The sequence below is a fragment of the Petromyzon marinus genome, chromosome 39 (genome assembly GCF_048934315.1).
Source record: "Petromyzon marinus isolate PM22_M1 ecotype Great Lakes invasive population chromosome 39, UKy_Petmar_22M1.pri1.0, whole genome shotgun sequence".
Classification (NCBI taxonomy): domain Eukaryota; kingdom Metazoa; phylum Chordata; class Hyperoartia; order Petromyzontiformes; family Petromyzontidae; genus Petromyzon; species Petromyzon marinus.
Genome location: NC_133705.1, coordinates 13412610 through 13432913, shown reverse-complemented (window position 1 = coordinate 13432913; position 20304 = coordinate 13412610). Strand labels below are relative to the sequence as shown.

Here is a 20304-nt window from a genome sequence, read left to right as displayed (position 1 = left end):
CCCAGTGATTCATCCATCACATGTCCTCCGTGTGCCACCCCATCGCCAGTGTTGTCCGCTGCTTGCCGTCCCCTGCAGTGGGTGTTGTGTTTTGTATTTTTGTTCACTAAACATCCCATGCTGTTGTCCCCTTCCCGTCTTACAAATTAGGCCCGGATCGTGATCCGTTTTTCCTTTGTGTACATTTCGTTGTTGGTGCCATCCTGTTTGTCACTTTGGTTTACTGTACGAAAAAATAACAGAGGTCGGGTTTCAATAGCTGAGTCATCAGGCAGCGGGAAGGAAGTGATGGTGAGGTGTGGTATTATTAACAGGATTGCTGCCCATGATTGCCGTACTTTCGTGTAATTGCCCATGCTTTTAATATGTTATGCAATGGCTACTCCCGCCTGCCAATGGATCGCTTTCCAGTTTATTCATTTAAAATCACGTGCGGGCTCCTTTACCGCGTGTGATGCGAATATGTGGAACGATGCCACCCTGTGCATGAAATGTATCTTTTCCTTAACCTCCAACCCTTGATGAAAATGCACCACATCAGCAAAACTGGAAGGCTCTAAAGGCGTTGTCCTCCATCAGCTGGTGTCCATTACCATAATTAAGTTATCCCAATGAAAGAAAGTTACTTTGAAAATTATGGATGACACTCCCATGACTTTTCTTATTTATGGAAAACTACCCCCGCACAAAATAGATGGAGAGTTTTCCAAATTTGTACAAATACCATGAGATTATCAAAGTGAAAATGTTATTTTTGTGTTTTTATTTGCCAAGACAATTGATCATAGCTGATAATTATCGGTACAATAGTTCCCCAGATACGTCCAGTCAGAATGAGCCCTTACTCAATGCTGTTCAACAACAAACACTCAAGTAGGGGTTGTGACTTACAGACTGACAGACAGACAATGAAGTATATTTTATATAGTCTACACAATTGTATTATCACCATTAGTCATGACCAATCTACTGCTGGATGATGGCTTCCACAAGTCCTGTCTCTCAGAGTTCTCCGATACAAATGCTATATCGGAATGTTTATTCGTGAAAAGTTACCCGCTAATGAATTAATCTTAAACATTCTTCTGCATTATTAGGAATTACGATCGCCCACACAATCTTGCAATGCTACTTTGTCGTTCAGTTGAGTTCTATCACTGCAGAGCGCCCGATTCATATTATCCGCCTTTGTAATTCGATGTCAAGGTAGGAATGTTTTTGTACGGGACACTTTTAATTAGTTGCCCGTAAGATGTCTGTTGAGTTAAATAAGCCTTCAATGGATTGTGTGGAAGAACAAGGGGACACTTCAGTGCATATTGCCAGCTTGAGAGCACTGGCAAGTGATCCCACCCCCACAATCTCAACTTGGCCAAATTCCCATCTCTCTGCATAAGGGAGCATTCTCTAATGAGGCCTAATAAGTTGTGCGCGCCCGAGTGTTTGTGTGTGCGTGCGCGGCGCTGAATGATGGTGTCCCGGCGAGCAGAGCGAGAGATGCAATCCCGGCAAGTCGGGGTTTGAGACCCGCTGTCGCGCTCTAGCTGTCAGTCGTTGTCTGCGCCTGGCTTGGGTTTGCTCCAGTGCAGCTCAAGACGAAAAAAAAAGTGATTGCTCTGTGCTGTAAAACTGTTGTGAGAGGCGCCTTTGTTGCCCGCCGCGCACGCTACGCGCTGCCGTGAACAGAATGCGGCTCCGTGAACCGCACCGTGCTGAAATTGAGAGAAGGGCACCCTTGTTGTTTGTCTTTATCGACGCGGTATCGGCACGCTGCATCTAATTTACACGACTTTGATGCTCGTACGACGGGACCGCATACCGAGTCGAGTCGAAACGCCTCTGTGCTCACACGCGCCCTTGGCCTCGTGGCAGACACCGTAGGACAACCATTGCTGACTTCTCACAAGTGGATTCCTAATTGTTTAACCGCAAAAAAGATGATTGGCCGAGTTGACCCCTGACCGGGCGGCTGTCGAGCCAAATCGTCGCCACCGAAACAGATTTGCACGCGAGCGCTTCACAAGCACAAAAAAGGGTTGTCGTCGAAAACCCAAACAGGAGTTAATTCAGCCCATCGTCCCACTAGGGTCGATAAAGTCGCTACCAAAACAAGGGCACTGCAATACTGTCTGCAACTACCTTAACTTAGGAAGCAGCATTTTCCTTTGTTCTGTATTTCTACTCTCTACTGAGTGACACCTTTTCCTACCCGATCATCATCCAATTTTACAAGTTCATAATAACTTGCTCAATTCAAGAAATGTGTTTAATTCTCATCGGCCGCATTGGCCTTGTTACACTATTTGAGGGCCGTATTTAAAATGTGCTCTGCAACAGTGATTTTCAACAACGTCGTTTTCTCAAACTAGATCAGTACCTATATTAAGGTTGGCTTAGACACGTACTCGATGAGTCTTAAAGAACGCCAAGTTTTTTGAGTCTCAATCATAAAATGAGCAGTGGGCAATGTTCATCTCCAATGTAATTTCTGAGCCACTAGGCAGTGGTGTAAATTCCACATTGCTATGGCAGAGGACAGTCAGCGCACAGGCTAATTTAAGAAGGGTCAAGGTGGCTTCACACTGGATCTTATGAATCCGTGAAGTGAAAATCACGACTTACAGTGCATGAAGCGTGCTCACATCACCATGGCTGACCACTGCATAACGCAGCCTGTCACCTGCTTGGTGATGATTGCTTCATCATCGTGCGATTACCCCTCATTGCTCCTCCCTAACCCCGATCGACACGCGGTTTCTCTTGCCGTTCACTTCACGCTCAAAGGTGCAACTTTGTGAACACAGCGCCACGTTAACTCTGCACCTCCGTGACCACGTCACTTAAGTGAGAGGGCTCCAAGTGGGCATTACCCTAGGTTACGTGTTTTTTTGCACGACCCAGCGTGAACCCGCCCTTGGGTCGAATGATAGCTGCATATTCTCAACAACAACAACAAAACGATACTTTGAATAGTTCTCAAGAAAAAAATATGTTTTGAGATGCCCGACTCCCGTTGCGAGTCTCAGCAGGGTGACTTATATTATAAGTGGGTGGGACCCACAAAATTGGCCACCTTGCCCGCGAGCTTTGAATTAATGAAGATCTGGCGTCTGGTGTGCATTCTTAAGTACGGCTCGAGCAACACGAGAGCCGAATGTGTGATGAATCCCCGCCTAAGACTCGGTACACACCAACCGGAGGGAAGCAATCTCAACGCTTAGTCCATTAGAATTCAGACCCCCCACCTTTGCACACAGCCAAAGCGCATTCAGAATGCGCGCTTGCCGAAGCAATATGATTGCCAGCCAATCGTGATGTGCGCTAACCTAACTGCGTTTGTGCCCCTGAAGTGTAAGCGCGCGGACTTCTTAATAACCGTCGGAATACATTGAACGTTTCGCAGTTGCCTATTCATGATGTCCCCTTCTCTTGAGGCATTCATTATGTGATCAGCGATACTTGTGAAGTGGTGCTTCGTTTGCAAAGTGAGCACAGTCCGAGTAGCAGTGACGGTCGTCGTGTTTGTTGTTATTGTTATATATTGATCAGTTCTTCAACTTAACGAAGATGGAAAGATATTATATACTGTGGTGTCACCATGGTCAAAGAAGATTTACACGGTACTCATCTGTTGTTTTATTGACATAGATATAAACACATGGCGCTGCATGTCGGCAGCGATATAATATGTGAATGCTACCGTGTAGTAATATTATTTTGACAGAAATTATTGTTTGTGAATGGTTTTGTGAATTCATGCATTTGGTGTTCTTCCCCTCTGAAGGCAAACCTGTCATGATCATCACTGAATTCATGGAGAATGGATCCTTGGATTTATTCTTAAGGGTAAGTAGCAAGGCCGCATTACACCACTGCTATTATTGTCAAGTCAGATTCACTGTTCATAGGGCAAACAATGTTGGTATTGCATTCATTCACTCCGTCGTCCCTGCTCAAAAAATAATTAATTGTTAGTACTGGGCACCGGGAATTAAGTTGAAATTAACGACTGAAACATGACTTATACCCTTTTCTGATACAGAACTATTTCTCAAGCATACTCTAAGCTGCTTCTTAACTGAAGTTACTTACAATGCAACATTTACACGACAGTATATATAGACACCGAGATAGGCCAGTGATACATTTGCCATCTGTCCTGGGATTCCCAGGATTTTTATATTTTTTTAAGGTGGTCGTCCTAGGAAATTTGCGTGTGTTCTCGGGACATTAACCGTTCCGGTTTTATGCCACTTGTGCAATAATGCACCGATGAATACAATTAACTTACAAGTATAACACCCCTCATCTCGTATTCTGAGATGTTCTTCTTTCCACGACGTCGCCTGGTTTTTGTTGTACCTCAGTGGTTGGCAACCCTCACCATTTGGCGGTGCAAATAAAACACAGTGTATACAGACGCGATATAAATGTGAGAGTATTATTATAGAGACGTAAATTCAATGCCTGCAGATGCCTTATTGATTTAAATCGAAGAAGTAATGCAGCCCAGGCTCTTTCCAGGGTCAATACAATTAGTACCATTTTGGGGAATCTTCTTTGGTTCTATGTACGAAAGCTTTAAATCGAAATTTACATTTTGGGGAAGTCAACATTGGTCATGCAATGCAAATACAGAATGAGAATATTTATACAGGAGGATTCCGATGAGCTATAAAGCTCTATTTCACAGATGTCCAGTAGGGGCGGATCATAAAGTTACAACAACGAACAATATAAAAACACCATAGGAGGCTCAAAGTATAGGAAAGGCACTGTAAGCAAATCATGAAACAAATAAAAAGATACTGACTATTGTCATAGGAATGTGGAATTTGCAACACTGGATCAGAGCCAGATGTCTAAGTGTGGGGCAACCACAATGCTCATTTAAATTGCGAGGAGAGAGAGAGAGAGAGATACACTTTGACTTTCTCCAGTCGTGCCAGAGATAAATGAATGTCAAATATAGGTGCAGGCAAATCTGAAGGGCGCTTCAAATGCCCACGAGCATCTCGGCTCAGTAAAGGCTTCTCTGTACGATACCGAGGTGCCCAGCGGTGTCTCGGCCAGCTAATATTCACGGCGTGCGTGAGGTGCGGTAAGGTTAATAGTGCCAGTGCACCCTATTCCCACCCGATATCGAAGCGCTAAGTGTGTTTGCCTGCAACGTACACGGGACCATTTCCCCAGTGGTGAGCCGAGCCAGCAACCTCATTACTTTGCACCGCAGAAATGACTGTCACTCGTACGTGGCGAGGCCTAATGAGCACATTTTTTTTTAAGGAGCCCCCCATGGGATTTTACTAATTAATCTGCGTACGGGTAAGCACATTATTTTCATTAACTCGTTTCCGTTGATGTGGTGTCTGTGCGCCTGCCCCCTCGTACAATGGGCAAGTGAAATTGAAACCCGCGTTGTGCGTATTTTTTTTTGCGCGCGATTCAACTCGGTCACTGATTGCAATGATTATCGCGACGGTTGTAATGATTGCAGCTCACCCTTGCATGTTTATGGTGAGTGTAGTAAATCGTAATAACAGCAGTCGGCCATCTGTGACACAGTGATCAGAGTCAAATTTGTCTCGCAAATGGGGCTCAACGCATCATGCCTCACTGATAAAGATACTAGCACTTTTTCGGGAGGTCAACGATGGTGGACTTATGGATAGATTGGTCACCCAACCTTGGGAATGTGAAATTTCCACTAATGGATATTGGGTCGTCAATGCCGATTAGTGTCATTCACTTACTCATTTGGAGCAGAGAAACACTTTAACACACTTACACATGTTCAACCACATAAACTGTTAGGTGCGGACACTGTTAGTAAGCACCTGCTACAGCTGGCAACGTACACAAGCGCCTCGTAGAACCAGCACCACACTCGGCTGCCTTTGTCTCCCCAGTGCTGATGTTAACAGATCATATTTGGACGACTTGACAGAGGGTGAAACACGTGCCATGTTCAGATACCCAATCGCGCAGGTATTGCGCGTGGCCAGGAATGTGAATGCATTGCAACACATTGTACTAAATACCACATTACCATTTCCTACACACCCATATATATAAGGTTATACACATATGCAGTTACATGTAGAGTGCCTCCATGTCCCAATGATGACTTCCCCAGTGTGCTCACTTTAACGACCCCGAATGGATGATGGCACAACCGCAACTTGTAAACTTGTACATTTGCAATTTGGAGTCTAAAACTTCTGAAAACAGTGCCACGTGTGCGTGAGAGGTTACAGACTCATATACCAACACAAAACTCCCAACAGACCTACATTATTAATGGTAGAGTTCTTTTTGGCCTTTTTTTGAAGGTCACCGCTGAGTGTTAAAGCGGTGCAGAAGGCAGGCAAACCCACTCTATACATTGACACCAAATCACCCATCAAAATGCGTTACTCCAAGCGTGTGTGGCTGATAAGGTTATTACTTATTACTGTACCATGACCTGATCACGGTCATTGAAAAAGGCCTGTCAAATTTTGACAAATGGACATTTAAATTATACGGAATGCCTAACCGTCTGAATTAATGACTATTCAACGCTACTTAGGTTGATGGAGTGCCATTTTTGGTCATATGTGGCAAAGTATTTTAATTTCTCAGTACTTTTTTCTTCAAAATACAGCAATTAAAACATTTGAATCGAAAGGCAGTATTGCCGGAATATTCATGAATTAATCTTCGTAAGTATTGACTTACTCATCCAGAGTGTGACAGTTAAAAGGGTGTTTACCATAAACGGACCACTTCCAGGAGTTGTGATTGAGAAATTTGAGATTAAGTTTGGAAAAATGCATTGGCAATGATGATTAATGAATCTAATTAACTGTTATGTTTGGGCAATCAATCATAAGAAACATTTTAAAAATTACGTTGAGACATCGATATTGTCACAAGTACTATGGTTCCTTATGAGGGGCAAAATAAAACATATATTGAATACAGGAAGCAAGGTTATTGCGATATTCCAAGTAGTCGCTAATTAAATGCCCTACATAATTAATTCACTATAGATTTGCATGTTTTATAAAGGAAAGAAAAAAACATCAAAGCAACTTAAAGCTTAAGTGAACAATGGACAATGCTCATATCCATTGCTGGTCCTGAGCAAGTGGTGGAAACTTCCACATGTGTATGACAGGGACAAGTATATCCACAGCACAGACACTAGTGTTAACTATGGCTGAAATGACTCATGAATGCGTTGATTACATGAACATGACTATGTTAAACATCAATAATGGTTTAGACACACTGATTGAAGTTCTGGCTGGGTGGTGCGATCTGAAAAATTAAATCTAAAATCGCAATCAGATTTTGGCTCTCAGGGTGATTAAATCAGAACAACGTTGATGGAAGTTATCAGTGGGTTTATTTTTTCCCCCCCATTTCTATATTATGGACAAACTGGTCTCTGTCGTATACATTGTGAAATATACATGTGTGGCTCATAGTTACCAATGTAGAAAAGTCCCCACCTCTGCACGTGTAAGCAGAGGCACAACAATCCAACTTGCCTTTCATTTAATCTGACAATGTTATATTGGTTCAAATGAGGTCAGTTTACCCACACGGCACCATACCTGCCAACACTTTCCAATGTGATAATTAACATTTTTTTTTGGTTCGCTATCAGAATTAGGCACACAATTGCACTCAGTTACCCATTCATTCACGCATGTATATATAAACGCAATATTTTGATATGAGCAAGTGCGCACGGCTGTGAGTTAGCGCGAACATAGAGTCTTAACGAGCTAGGACTATCTGGCACGGGCATTAAAGTTGGGGTGGTCAGTGGGCCTGCCTGACCAGCGGATTACATGAGACGCATGCATATAATGCACTGCGTGGTGGGTATTAGTGACCCGGTATTAATGAGATCACAGACTATGACAGCAGAATTAATGGGATTTATTGCTCTGTCGTGTGTGTGCATGCCACATAATGGCTGTACGTCCCGGAATGAGCCGTGTTTGTTCATGAGCTTCATTATCAATTACACTAATAAAAATGTTCCGTGCAAGACAAACTACGTAAAGATCATAGACCAATTACTTAAGCGGACCGATAAACAATTAGCAAAATTGCTGGCACTGTATAAGGCTTTTATCATTCAAAAATTATCAGTGTGTATTTTTTCGTCCGTGTCTTATGGAGTGGTTGCATCATGGTTAGCGTGTTGTGCTGTGAAACTTGCTCAAGCCCAATGTCTCACGCATTAGATTATTCAGGCAAAAACCGAAAGGAACTATTCAGGAAATGTTCAGAATCTCTCAGCTCCTGCAGCGGACGGCAATCCCAAAAAAACGCATCGGAGAGGTGCGTAGGAATAGGATCTCGCATGAGCTCACCGTTGGCACTGCTTGCCACACAAGACACACGCGGCACTCACACTCACGACTCAACACGCGCTCACAGGCACACGTTTCTATACAGCCACGGGGCTCATTGGACGTTCGTTTAGATAAATCTCCACTAATGTTCGGGTCACAGCAGGGACTTTAATGCCCTCCTCCTCCTGCCATTATCCGTGCGCTGCGTTTCTGATGATGACCACCATCACCGTTTCATAAGAGAATTACATCTTTGCGAAGAGCAGTTTGTGGGTTCACATTTCGTTGCACTTCCACCGGGAGAGTTACGTATGAGATGCTGGTGTTACAACCAGATACATGTACAGCACACATCATCCTGTGCCGTGCTATATCATCTTTATAGTGATGCGTGTTTACTGAGCACAAAATCCAATAGGAAGCCATGTGTCATAGGGAATTGTGCCGTAAAGACGTCTGTCGCTGTACAATGCTGTTCAGTTATTTAATTATTATTTCCTCGGAGCCTATGTGCTTGTTGGTCCTGCATTTGTATTGTTTTACTTAAGAATGCTTTAAAGATTGCCAGTGAAAATGTAAAGCTTGAAAACAATCAAATGGGCCCGAGTCTCGTGGGGACTTTTGATGGGATAATAAGACCGGCAGGCAAGCGATGTAGATAGAGGACAGGTTACTGAGATGCACATCCGACAGCGTTGCCTAGAGGACGGTAACAGAGGGACATAGCACTAATAGCGGACTACTTTAAGAGCACACTGTGGAGGTCAAGTATTGACCGCAGAAGGAAAGCAGGTGTGGTGAGATGTGGCTGCATAACTCCCATTGGCCGTGATCTATTGCGTAAATTTGTTCTCATTTCATACTCATTTAAATCATTGCAGTCCGCCACGCTGAGTGTGAAGCATGAGAAGGGAAATTTGAATTTCTTTCATTAAAATTGAGACTTTTCTAACGCATTCCATCGCAGCAAATGCACGTGCTAAAAACTGGTGTTTAGAAACACCTGGGAATTGACTGAAAAGCATCAATAACTAATGCACTCCACCCTTGTCTCATCAGCCGAATTATGCTACTCGCAGTGTAATAGACCTACTGATTACCTACTAAAGCAACATAACATTGACTTGCTGCTGTTCGTATAATGGATAGGTTGTTGCAATTGATTCGTTTATAATCAAACCTGTTCGTTAAACTGCAAGTAAACTGCATTCACAGTCAATCGTTTGCTCCTGAAACAATGCTCGTAAAATTAGGTGTATTTATTTATACATGTACCCATTCCAAAATTACAACCTATTTCACTCCACCAGTGAATGAAAATCTCCCAATGCAAATTCAGTTAGAGGGGATTTCCCGACCATACTTCACCATGCTGGTCAGTGCCGGTTGGTGAATATGGGGGGGGAGTGCAGGAGCATTTTTATTGTCACTCACCACCGATGTGAGCCGTGGCCAGGAATCAAACTCAGGTCGCCAAAGCAATTGCGCGAACCAACGTGTCACCCATTTATGACAGGCGAGCAATCAGCACGTGTGGTTTTTTTGTATGCAGTCAAAATCAAGTCAAAGTGTTGCAATGGTCAGATGAGCAGACTGTTCCCCGCCCTGGCAATGTGGAATTTCACTGCTGGCTCAAGGTCACCGATGGAGATCAATGCCGCGTCAGTGCTCATTCGAGCACGGAGACAATTGACATTGCCTCGGATTTGACCAGATATGCATCACTACGCCAAATTTTATCTTGGGAAGGACCACAGGCCAGCAAGTTCAGATTCCAATTGCCACTGTGGGTTGTGAATTATCGCCTGGAGTGGAGCCCTGCTTAGGCGGAACTTATCAGAGCACACACTCAACTTTGCCACAATTTTCTCTCCACACGTGGGCAGGTGCAGACACAAGCGCACATCAAGTGCCCAGCAGTGCGGTAAACTGGAAAGCTATTTAACAGCCGAGGAAAACCAAAACTATCCCCCATTGAGAAAAAATTAACAAAGCAATTGCCAGCCTATGATCACGTAGTGTTGCGTAATCCTTTCGAAAGTAATTCCCTGAGTCTCGGGATGAAATTTAATTACGGGAAGGTAGCTAAGTTAATCTCTAACCTGCTGCTCAGGAATAAAAGGCTGTGTATGCAAGGCCCAGGAGAAAATTATCACGCTAACCCTGGCGTTTCATTTGTTTTGTGGTATTATGCAAGCATTATTTTAAGCAGACATAAGCGACAAAGTAAAACGAATGCCGTTGGTAATGCGGTTAAATGTGACAATGGCAGGCAATGCTGTGATAGGTTTATGGTTCGAGGTTTGGATTGGAAAATTGTTTGAACAAGATAGATTTACATTTTCTTGGGGCTTTCGGTAAAGTCACGTAGAAGGTAAATAATAAAAATAAAACGTAATATTATGTCTTCTTTGGTTATTTCGGTAAAGTCACGTAGAATGAGAATAAAATAATAAATTGATAAAATAAAATAACACAATAATATTCTCACAACGTTTCGGCCACAACACAAGCGGCCTTCATCAGGTGAAGGGACGAGACTGTCTGGTAGGACAGTCTCTGGTAGGACAGTCTCGTCCCTTCACCTGATGAAGGCCGCTTGTGTTGTGGCCGAAACGTCGTGAGAATATTATTGTGTTATTTTATTTTATCAATTTATTATTTTATTCTCATTCTACGTGACTTTACCGAAAGAACCAAAGAAGATGAATCATTGCAGTCACGAAAGCTTTAAATCGAAACGTAATATTATGTTTAGAGGGGATTTTCCAACGTAATATTACGATCTATGTTCATTATTTTATTATTTCCCTTCTACGTGACTTTACCGAAAGACCCAAGAAGATGAAACCCTGCAGTCACGAAAGCTTTAAATCGAAATTTTGATTTACATTTGTTTCAATAACCTGTGGTTCCATCATATTATTACTGTGCATAAGAGGATATTGAAAGATAGTGAATGGATGCTGTGTTATCATAAAGGAATCTGACATTTCTTTGTGTTTAGTTTCTGGTCCTTTCCCCGCACCTCCGATTCACGCGGTTGGCTACGTACGGTGTGAAAGAAGGTCAACATACATACATTCCAACAGAGATTCAATGAATCGGTACAATTCTGGATCTTCAATTGATCGATTAAATAATTAGTTTTATGGCCTTTCTCTTTCAATATTAGTCGTATTGTTTCCCGTCTCGTTTGTACATTTTAGTTACCTCTAATAGCATAAATGGAGCATTGCCATATATTTATGATATCATTTTTATTAAAAAAAAATCGATTCTCACGTGCACAATTTAATTTGCTTATCGATAACATATTTTAAACCATGAATCTATGCATAATTACACGCCTATTCTCATACGATCAACCTATACGTAAGGAAGCATGTGCAGTGTCCACATATCATCATCATCAGCATCATCATTTATCACTTCATACTTCGTACTTCACTCAAGTCTAGAGCAGGTTTCAAAGTGCCAATGGAATGAAGAAGCACATTTGAACAGAGTCACATATATACACAAACACTTAGGGTACTATTCCGAGTCATGTATCAGCTCTGGCTTGGCCTCGAACATGGCTTAGCTTCGCCTTGAGTCACTCACTTGCGCTCGAGTTTGCATGGGCTCAGCCGTGGCTTGGCTCAGTTGACGTAACTCCTGTGAATGTCTGGGACCATTATTAGAGCCAGCTCTAATTAAGCATGAGCATGGCTTCGATCCAGTTCGCTTGAACCAGAGCCAACCCTGAGCCGAACCATGACTAAGGCTATGGACCTCGTGCAGTAGCATCCTATTATTTAGCAGCTTAACCTTGGAGCACATGCGCTAAGTCTGACAAGAAGCAAGCGCTGCACTGTGTTAGTCACATGTCTGTTCTGCCAAGTCGGGGCAAATGCAATTTCACGTGATGTGGAAAATATATACTTGAGATTTGAACTATATGGCTTGATATATATTTATGAATGGTTATTTATTTATTTATTTCAGGGGTGCCACGGTGGTGTGATGTTATCTTCCTCGCCTGGTATGCAGGAGGTCGGGGGTTTGATCCCGACCCTAATAGCGGTATATTTGAAGCTTGCATGTTTTCCCTTTGGTAGTGTGGGAATTTTCTCCGGGTCCTCCGGTTTGATCCCTCCAAATTGAGAAACTTGCATTTGGAATATTTGGCTGCTATAGATGTTTCCATGATGAGCCACTTCGTGTATGTACGTTGAACTTCTTTCACACCGTATGTAGCCAACTGTGCTATTCGGAGATGCAGGGGAATGACAACAAACTAAACGCAAAAAGCAGTTCTAAAGAAATGAGTTTGCAATGTAGCTTTGAAAGTGCACAGCTCCAGCGGATTCCTAACATCGGCAGGAAGAGCATTCCAGACGGCCGCAGAAGCGCAATCTGAAAGCGCACAACGCGGTGGCCGCTTTAATTCGACGGCCAGCCAAAAATCCGCGGCTGCTGCGAGGATGACAGGAGTTGGTGTGACGATGGTTTGTGCTCCTTGACGACATAGGCAACGGCATTGTGATTCGTCTGTGCCCAGCACTTCGTGTCTGCGAAATGTTTCGCAAAACGAGTTTGCGCCTGGCACAGTGGCCCCGTACCGCCGCAGCTCAACACTGCTCCGCGTTCTCTCCTTCCCCTACCCCCTCCCCACCGCTGCCGGGCAATGCAGAAAAACGACGGGCAGTTCACGGTGATCCAGCTGGTGGGGATGCTGCGCGGCATCGCGGCCGGCATGAAGTACCTGTCCGACATGAACTACGTGCACCGCGACCTGGCCGCTCGCAACATCCTGGTCAACAGCAACCTGGTGTGCAAGGTGTCCGACTTCGGGCTGTCGCGGGTGCTGGAGGACGACCCCGAGGCCGCGTACACCACCCGGGTGAGCAGCGGCGTCAGAGCCCCGCCGGCGTTCGATAGGCGAAAGCCGCCGTGCCGCGCGGCCCAATGCATCTCGCTCTCCGCGCGCTGCGTCAGAGTGCCCGTTCCGGAAGAGGGTCCCGGCGCGTCGGAGCGAAATGTCCCTGCTCAAACAACCAATGGGGTGGGACCGATTTCCATTGGTGACCTTGAGCCATGAGAGGCAATTTTTGCAAATGTCTACGGTAGGGACCACTCTCTGCGTAGACTAGGACTGGTTGATTCTTATTTTTTGTATTATTCCCACGAAATGTTTGTCATGTTTGTTGGCCGAGAAGGGACGACGGGGCGAGCAAAACCCCAGAGCACAATTGTAACTCTCACCTTTCCCATTGAAAGGTGAGCAAATTGGCAATGTATCGCACTGATGGATTTATGCGTGACATGTGTAATATGTCATGGACATCCGTGAAAGAAGAGCTTCGTAGCTCATAGTATTTCTCCGGGATAAATGAAAATTCTGATTCTGATATGGAGGAGGACCGTGGGATACCATCCAGACAACTGTGGCTGTTGGCGGTCAACCGTGCTAACTCGGCAACTATGCGTCACCGTGATATATATAAAATATCTGTGTATATGAATTAAGGTATGCCTTACATTATATGCCTTAGTTTGCTGTCCTTCCCCCACTCGGCCGATTAGCACGGTTGGGTACGCATGGTGTGAAAGAAGTTCAAGTTCAACATGCATACATGCCAGACTATATAGGGAAATTATAATCTGCATCCATAGCTATGGCTATGGTTTCTTAAAAGCACGTGCTTTACAAATTCATGCATTTCAAAGAAGAGGGCACAAGTGGCAAAAGTCCAAGTGAACATAATGGGGCATCTGGTTAAAAAGCACCTTCAGGGCATATGGTCAGGGAACAAATATGTGTCACTGTTTAGTCGCTGATGTTAATATTCAACATATGCAACGCAAAATATGCGACCCCCAACGTGCCACGCATACTTGTCAAATTACGACCAACGTGGTTTGCATGTGCCGTGCATTATCGATAAAGAGGGAAAATGTTCATGGAAATTCTACCCAGCATCAAAACATACTTAAGCCAGCTTTTATCACTATAGAGAAAACTGCTTTGTTCTTTTTTTTATCAAAGCCACATTTAGATAAATATATATTTATTTGCACAGTGTGTTGGCTGTGTGTATGTTGAACTTGTTTCGCAGCGTACGCAGCCAACCGTGCTAATCGGAGGTGCGAGGGAAGGACTACACAAACTGAACACGCAAAAAGCAGTCCCCCACATTATTTCATTGATGCACAAATAAATCAGGGAGGTCATAATTGTTTGTCACGTTATGAATTGTGCCAAGTCCTCGCATGCTGTGGCCAGCCAGTAATTTACATCTGCTAATAACTTCGTTTTAAAATTGAAAGGCCCACTTAGTGGACTGTGCTGTGCGTCTCATTTAATTCAAAGACTAGTGCAGCAAATTACATTCACGGGACCGGGTTGATTTGCTGCGAGACCACAGATAATTCAAACACGCAACAGAGAGCATTGGTAGCAGCACGGGATACTGTCCCATGCCAAACGAGTCTAAACACAGTGATAAGGGGTGCCTTTTGAGCGCCAATACAAATCGGTCGAATCGCTAAACTTTTTTTTTTACAAATTTGCACGCCCCGCGCACTTTGCTAAATTAGACATTTAAGATCCCCACATGACTTAAATCACCCCGAGCGGTGGTCGCATAGTTGTAACCGTTTCATGTAAATAGAATGAGAAAAATATATATTTTGTGCAGGCAAAACATTTTCGGGTTCAATTGAATTTCACGAACTTAATGATGCATCATGGATTGTACTGACAATGGAGGACATCGCAACGATAGCCATTGACACTGCCTCAGAATGGAAACGCTTACACTAAGATAAAACGTGGGCAGTGATCAATTTTAATTAATCAATTGCCTTCAGAATTTTTTTTTGGCAAAGCACCGGCATTGTAATGTGGACCCTCAAGTTTTCAAGATGCGTATGGCCAGTAAAACATATACGGCGGCTTTCGCGGTCATTATTATCCATCATAGAGGTTTTTGCTAATTTTAATATTTGGCCGTGTCGGGCGGTGGCGGGTTTAATGACGCATTTATATTTACGTGATCTAACCCAACTCCAGTGCTAGATGAAGGCATCTCCACACCACGTCAATCTTGGGGTCTGTTTCATCAGAGTTCAGGCTGGTCAGCGCTGCTCAGTGAAGAGGGGGAAGTTGAGAGATAAGGGGAGCAGTTCACGTATCACCCATTGCCGATGCTGGCCGTGGCCAGGAATTAAACTCGATCGAGCGAGGTAATGGCGCAGTGCGTGAATCACTGTCCAGTCACGCCCCCCACTCCCCTGCCCACTCCACTCTCTCGCGTTGCCCGTGTACAAATCACCCTGAATGCATGAAATCCCGGGAGAATTTACAGCCCAGCGAGGTTGAGTTTGGTCAGTCCTTAGATGAGAGAATTTCTGGTAACAGACTTTGGCTGTGATGTGGCCAGAAGATACCAGAACAGCAATGCATTTGACTGTTACCCCCCCCCCCCCCTTTAAGATGCCTGCTAACTCCGGTTTCCTCCCAAGTGCCAAACTCCCACTCGTGGGAATTGGCCAATCATCGCAATTCAGGACAGCGCTTGAAACAAGTATCAAAGAGTGCCTTGGTGAGGCTTTCCTGGGTGGCGGTGGTAAGTTAAAAAAAAGAAAACGCCACCTCATCGCTGACGATTCTTTACGTCCCGCGATGCTGCGCGCGTGCAGGGAGGGAAGATCCCCATCCGCTGGACGGCCCCAGAGGCGATCGCCTACCGCAAGTTCACGTCGGCGAGCGACGTGTGGAGCTACGGCATCGTCATGTGGGAGGTGATGTCCTACGGCGAGCGGCCCTACTGGGACATGAGCAACCAGGACGTGAGTTGGACCGCCGACACCTGCCTGGCAGTCACCGCTCTCCTGATTTGATGTTATTCAGAACAAACACGTCGGATGCGTTGTGTTGCACACCAACCCGTTTTGAAATCTGGCTTTGTGCGTTTGGCAGGCCTTGCCCCCCACCCCCCCCCCCCCCCCCCGCTGTTATGAGTTTGGATCCAATTTCACCTTTTTTTATTGAACAGAGCCCCCATTCTTGTTGATGGAGTGCTCTTGCCAATTTAACACCAATATCATCCATAATGTACTCAAATTGTACATGTTGTGGATTTGCTCTCCAACACACCGGTGTGCTGTACTAGTAACGAATTGGCATGTTCTGTTTACGTCTGGACAGGCAAAAGTCTGATGGACTAAAACATATGGTATTGTTATGTGGAGACACGTGAAATAAGTGCCTGTATCTACAAATTTTCATTTTTCTCTCTGCTTGAGACACAGTGTGTATGTGGGAGCAGTGGAGCACTGCAAACTAAGCAATCTGACTTCAATACCCGATCTTAAATAGTTAATTTTGCACAAATTGGCAGAACACTCGATTCATAAATCGAATGCTACGTCTTCAAATTCTGGTTTGGGGAGGTGACCCAGCCAATCATCTCTGCAGATTCTATAAAATTAGTACCATTTAAGGGAAGTTGGCAGAGATTATTCTTCGGAGATACTATCCCACATTAACCTGCAAGGCTTTAAAAGGGCACACCCCACTAAACTTGAAGGAACTAATACATTTATTTATTCCATCAGGGTCCTTAAGATCTTCTGATCTCCAACTGCTCAGCTCTCCCAGGTCTAGCTTGTGCGCTTTTGGTGATCGGGCTTTTGCTAGCGTGGCACCCAAGCTATGGAACGCCTTGCCAATTGAAATCAGGGCAATCGGAGTCGGTAGATACATTTAAGTCCGCTTTGAAAACCCATCTCTTTAAAGTGGCCTTCTTTCTTTAGTTTGGTCGGTTTCCCTGGTTCTGTTTTTGTTTCCTGCTTGTCATGCATTGCGCATTGGGATCATCGGATGGAATGCACATGATAAATTTGAAATATTATTTGTATTATTATTTCCCACAATGCGAATGCAGAATTGACCCAATGGCAAAGGGCCCATCAACAGAGATAAGTACTGTCCCAGTGCTCATTAGGGCATGGTGACACGTTGCATTGTAACACGTGGTGACACGTTGCATTGTAACACATGGTGACACGTTGCATTGTAACACAGCGTGATAAATGCTGCCACGGGTTCCTCCCAATACACATACCTATATTATGTCAGTGTCAGACTGCTCATAATTCACTTATTGCATGTGCGAATATTTGTGCGAGTGTATATATATGCAGTGGGGTGCGGTAGTATAGTGGTTAGTGCACTGTGCTACGAACTGAGCAACCAGAGTACAATTCCTACTCACAGACAACATCACCAATGAATATCTGAACCGGTCACTGGGGCTCCCTTAGGTCAACACAGCCTTAAATGAGTACCCGGTGCAGTGTGTAAATATTTCCACGAGGAAGACAAAGGTGGCCGGGCGTGGTGCTAGCCACTCGCCCCCTCGTGTGCCGTGCCAGCCTTCATAGGTGCTCGCTAACAGCACTTGCCCCAACAGTCTGTTTAGGCTGCACAGGCTATCTTTGTATTTGTATATGTTAATACAAGTATACATACTGTACATGTATATGTATACAATTCAAGAGGACAAATATATTATAAGCAGACTGTGACAGCTGGTTCTTTGATGCAAAGAAATGAAAGCAGCAATCTCTTGCTTTGCTTTGATGCACCACTGAAAATGACCTTGAGTAGATATTGAATGAAAACAAAAATCTCACCCTTGAGATGCAGTGCACAACAACACCACTCATTACGGCGCGGATGGCTGTAATGTTTGAAGAATTAATCCATGTGAGAGGCCGATATGAGATGTTTCCCAACATAGCGCGTTTTCAAGTCGCATTTCACAAGGAAAGAGTCGTGTGTCTCCTTCCCAAAATCATATACCATCGCTACTTTACACGTGTAAGTAGGATGCACAGAACTATCATCCTCGAGCTTACTTTTGGACGTAATCATTATAGAGGCTTCAGCGATTTCTGAGGGCGTGGCCCAGTTGATGTATAAATACTGTGCCGTACGTAAAACAAATATATATACCGGGCCACGTGGTGCTGCGATAAAACTGCCCGTACTGCAATGAGAAGCTTACGAGTTTAAATCCTAAATCAGGCATTGACTCAACCAATCATTCCTCTGGCGTTGATCAAATAAATACCACTTTAGTATGGTTCTTCTCGAAGAAACTGACGCTTGCCATAACAACATGTAATTTCCTCCAACGGCTGGGGCTTGTCAGTGGAAATGAGCAATGTTTAGTGCTCGCTTAAGCATGGGAAGTCTTTCGTGGTATAAACATATACACACACTGTACAGCACATATATGAAAGTATATATGATGCATATTTTAATATATGCTGAATATCGCATAGAATACCGTCACCCTCAAAGTGTGATTAATGTTGTCTTGCAGACGTATTGCGTGATTTGCTTGATTAAAGGTATTGGTAAAGGTGCAGCGCAGCAATCACACGCTCACACCACCGCTGGCAGAAAGCCCTCCGTGGAGAACGGCTCTATAGGCCTACCCTTCCACAATGCCCAGGTGTCTTGAAAGAGGTGGGCTCAACTACACTTTACCCTACCACGGGCGAGCTGCTAATGAACTGAGCGTGGTCGACCCGTCCACGTGTTACTGCGTATTGCATCGCGAGTGGATGGGGAGAGACGGTCGATTTGAGTCCACGTTAATTGTGACGGACTAAAAATGAGTACCAAGGGTAATTGCTCCTTGCTTGGAGGTCATAACCAATCACACACGCTTTTCACAGCTTAATAACAGCTTACAAATTTAAACGTCTCACCCCCATTTAAGTGCGCAGTACAATGGGCCAGCCATTCCGCATTGTCCATGTTAAATAGGCAGCGAGCTTTTGTGAATATTCAAAAGCACGTTATGAATGGCGCGGACCCCGAATGTAAGGGTCACAATGGAGAGTGAGAGTGTGTACAGAGGAGGTGCTTTCTGAACCCATCTGTGAGCGCGGAATAACAGTGTGCCGAAAACGGGCTGCGTTAAGTACGTACTCTAATGGAAAAGTTTACATAATTCATTTGCCGCGACTTCACGTTTTAACGTCTACCTGTTTCCCTCCTTGCACGGAAATGTGGCGATGTGTCGTTCTGCATACTCAAACTATCGAGCGAATCTCGACATCGGCGCGGCGTTAGTTTGAGCTGCAAAGTCGTTTCACGGCCAGCTCGGCCGAAGTGCACAGCTGTCGACCCACTTGTCAGTCCTGCCTAACTTGTTACAGACCGATTCAGACCTCACTGGTCAACGTTCGTCCTACACAGTCCCATCACAAGGGAGAAACGCAAACAAACAGATTAAAAAAAAGTTGCCCTTATTGAAACCTCTGTACGCCGTAAGGACCTAAAAACTAAATTTCCATGTACAAGAATACGGGGTAAACCCGTATGGGTTCATGGGTATGGAAGTGAGTCCTTCAAAGAAAATATGGTGCACAACTAGCTGGGGTTAACGAATGCACAGCGTCACACATATGAGGGATGTTATCGCGGACTTTTGTTAAAGATTGTAAATGCTTGCCTCGTCTTTCCCAATGACATACATGAGAGATAATGAAAACAAGCACTCGTGACTGCTTAAATACACGTGCTATCAAATCAGATTCTGTAAATTAAAACGAGTGAATAGCAAGTACCAGTTTGCTTAGCCTTTGTAGAATATTAAAATGCATTGACTGGGTAGAAATTGATACAGCCAAGGCCGAAATAAATAAAAACACACATGAAGGAATGACAAAAAAAAACCCTTTGACAAGAATTGAATAGCTGCAGTGTCTCTAGGAACAAAATAAAACACATATGAGAAACGGAGTCGGATAAGAAAATATATTGTCGCCAAATGTATAAGCGGTATCTTGAGAAGACGTTTATACAAAACATTCAACTGTAGAACCAAATGCAAACATAGTTTGTGTGTGCTATGAAGAAGGGCCATTTCCTTATATG

The 20304-nt window shown here is 44.2% G+C and overlaps 1 protein-coding gene across 1 annotated transcript in view; it reads left to right on the top strand.

Annotated features, from left to right (window-relative positions):
• LOC116950468 (ephrin type-A receptor 4-like) overlaps positions 1-20304 on the top strand; it is a 112074-nt gene that overhangs the window by 74758 nt on the left and 17012 nt on the right. The window contains exons 12-14 of the mRNA XM_032968243.2: positions 3785-3846; positions 13036-13245; positions 16047-16196. Coding sequence (XP_032824134.2) covers positions 3785-3846; positions 13036-13245; positions 16047-16196 — 422 coding nt within the window. The remainder of the gene's footprint in view (positions 1-3784; positions 3847-13035; positions 13246-16046; positions 16197-20304) is intronic.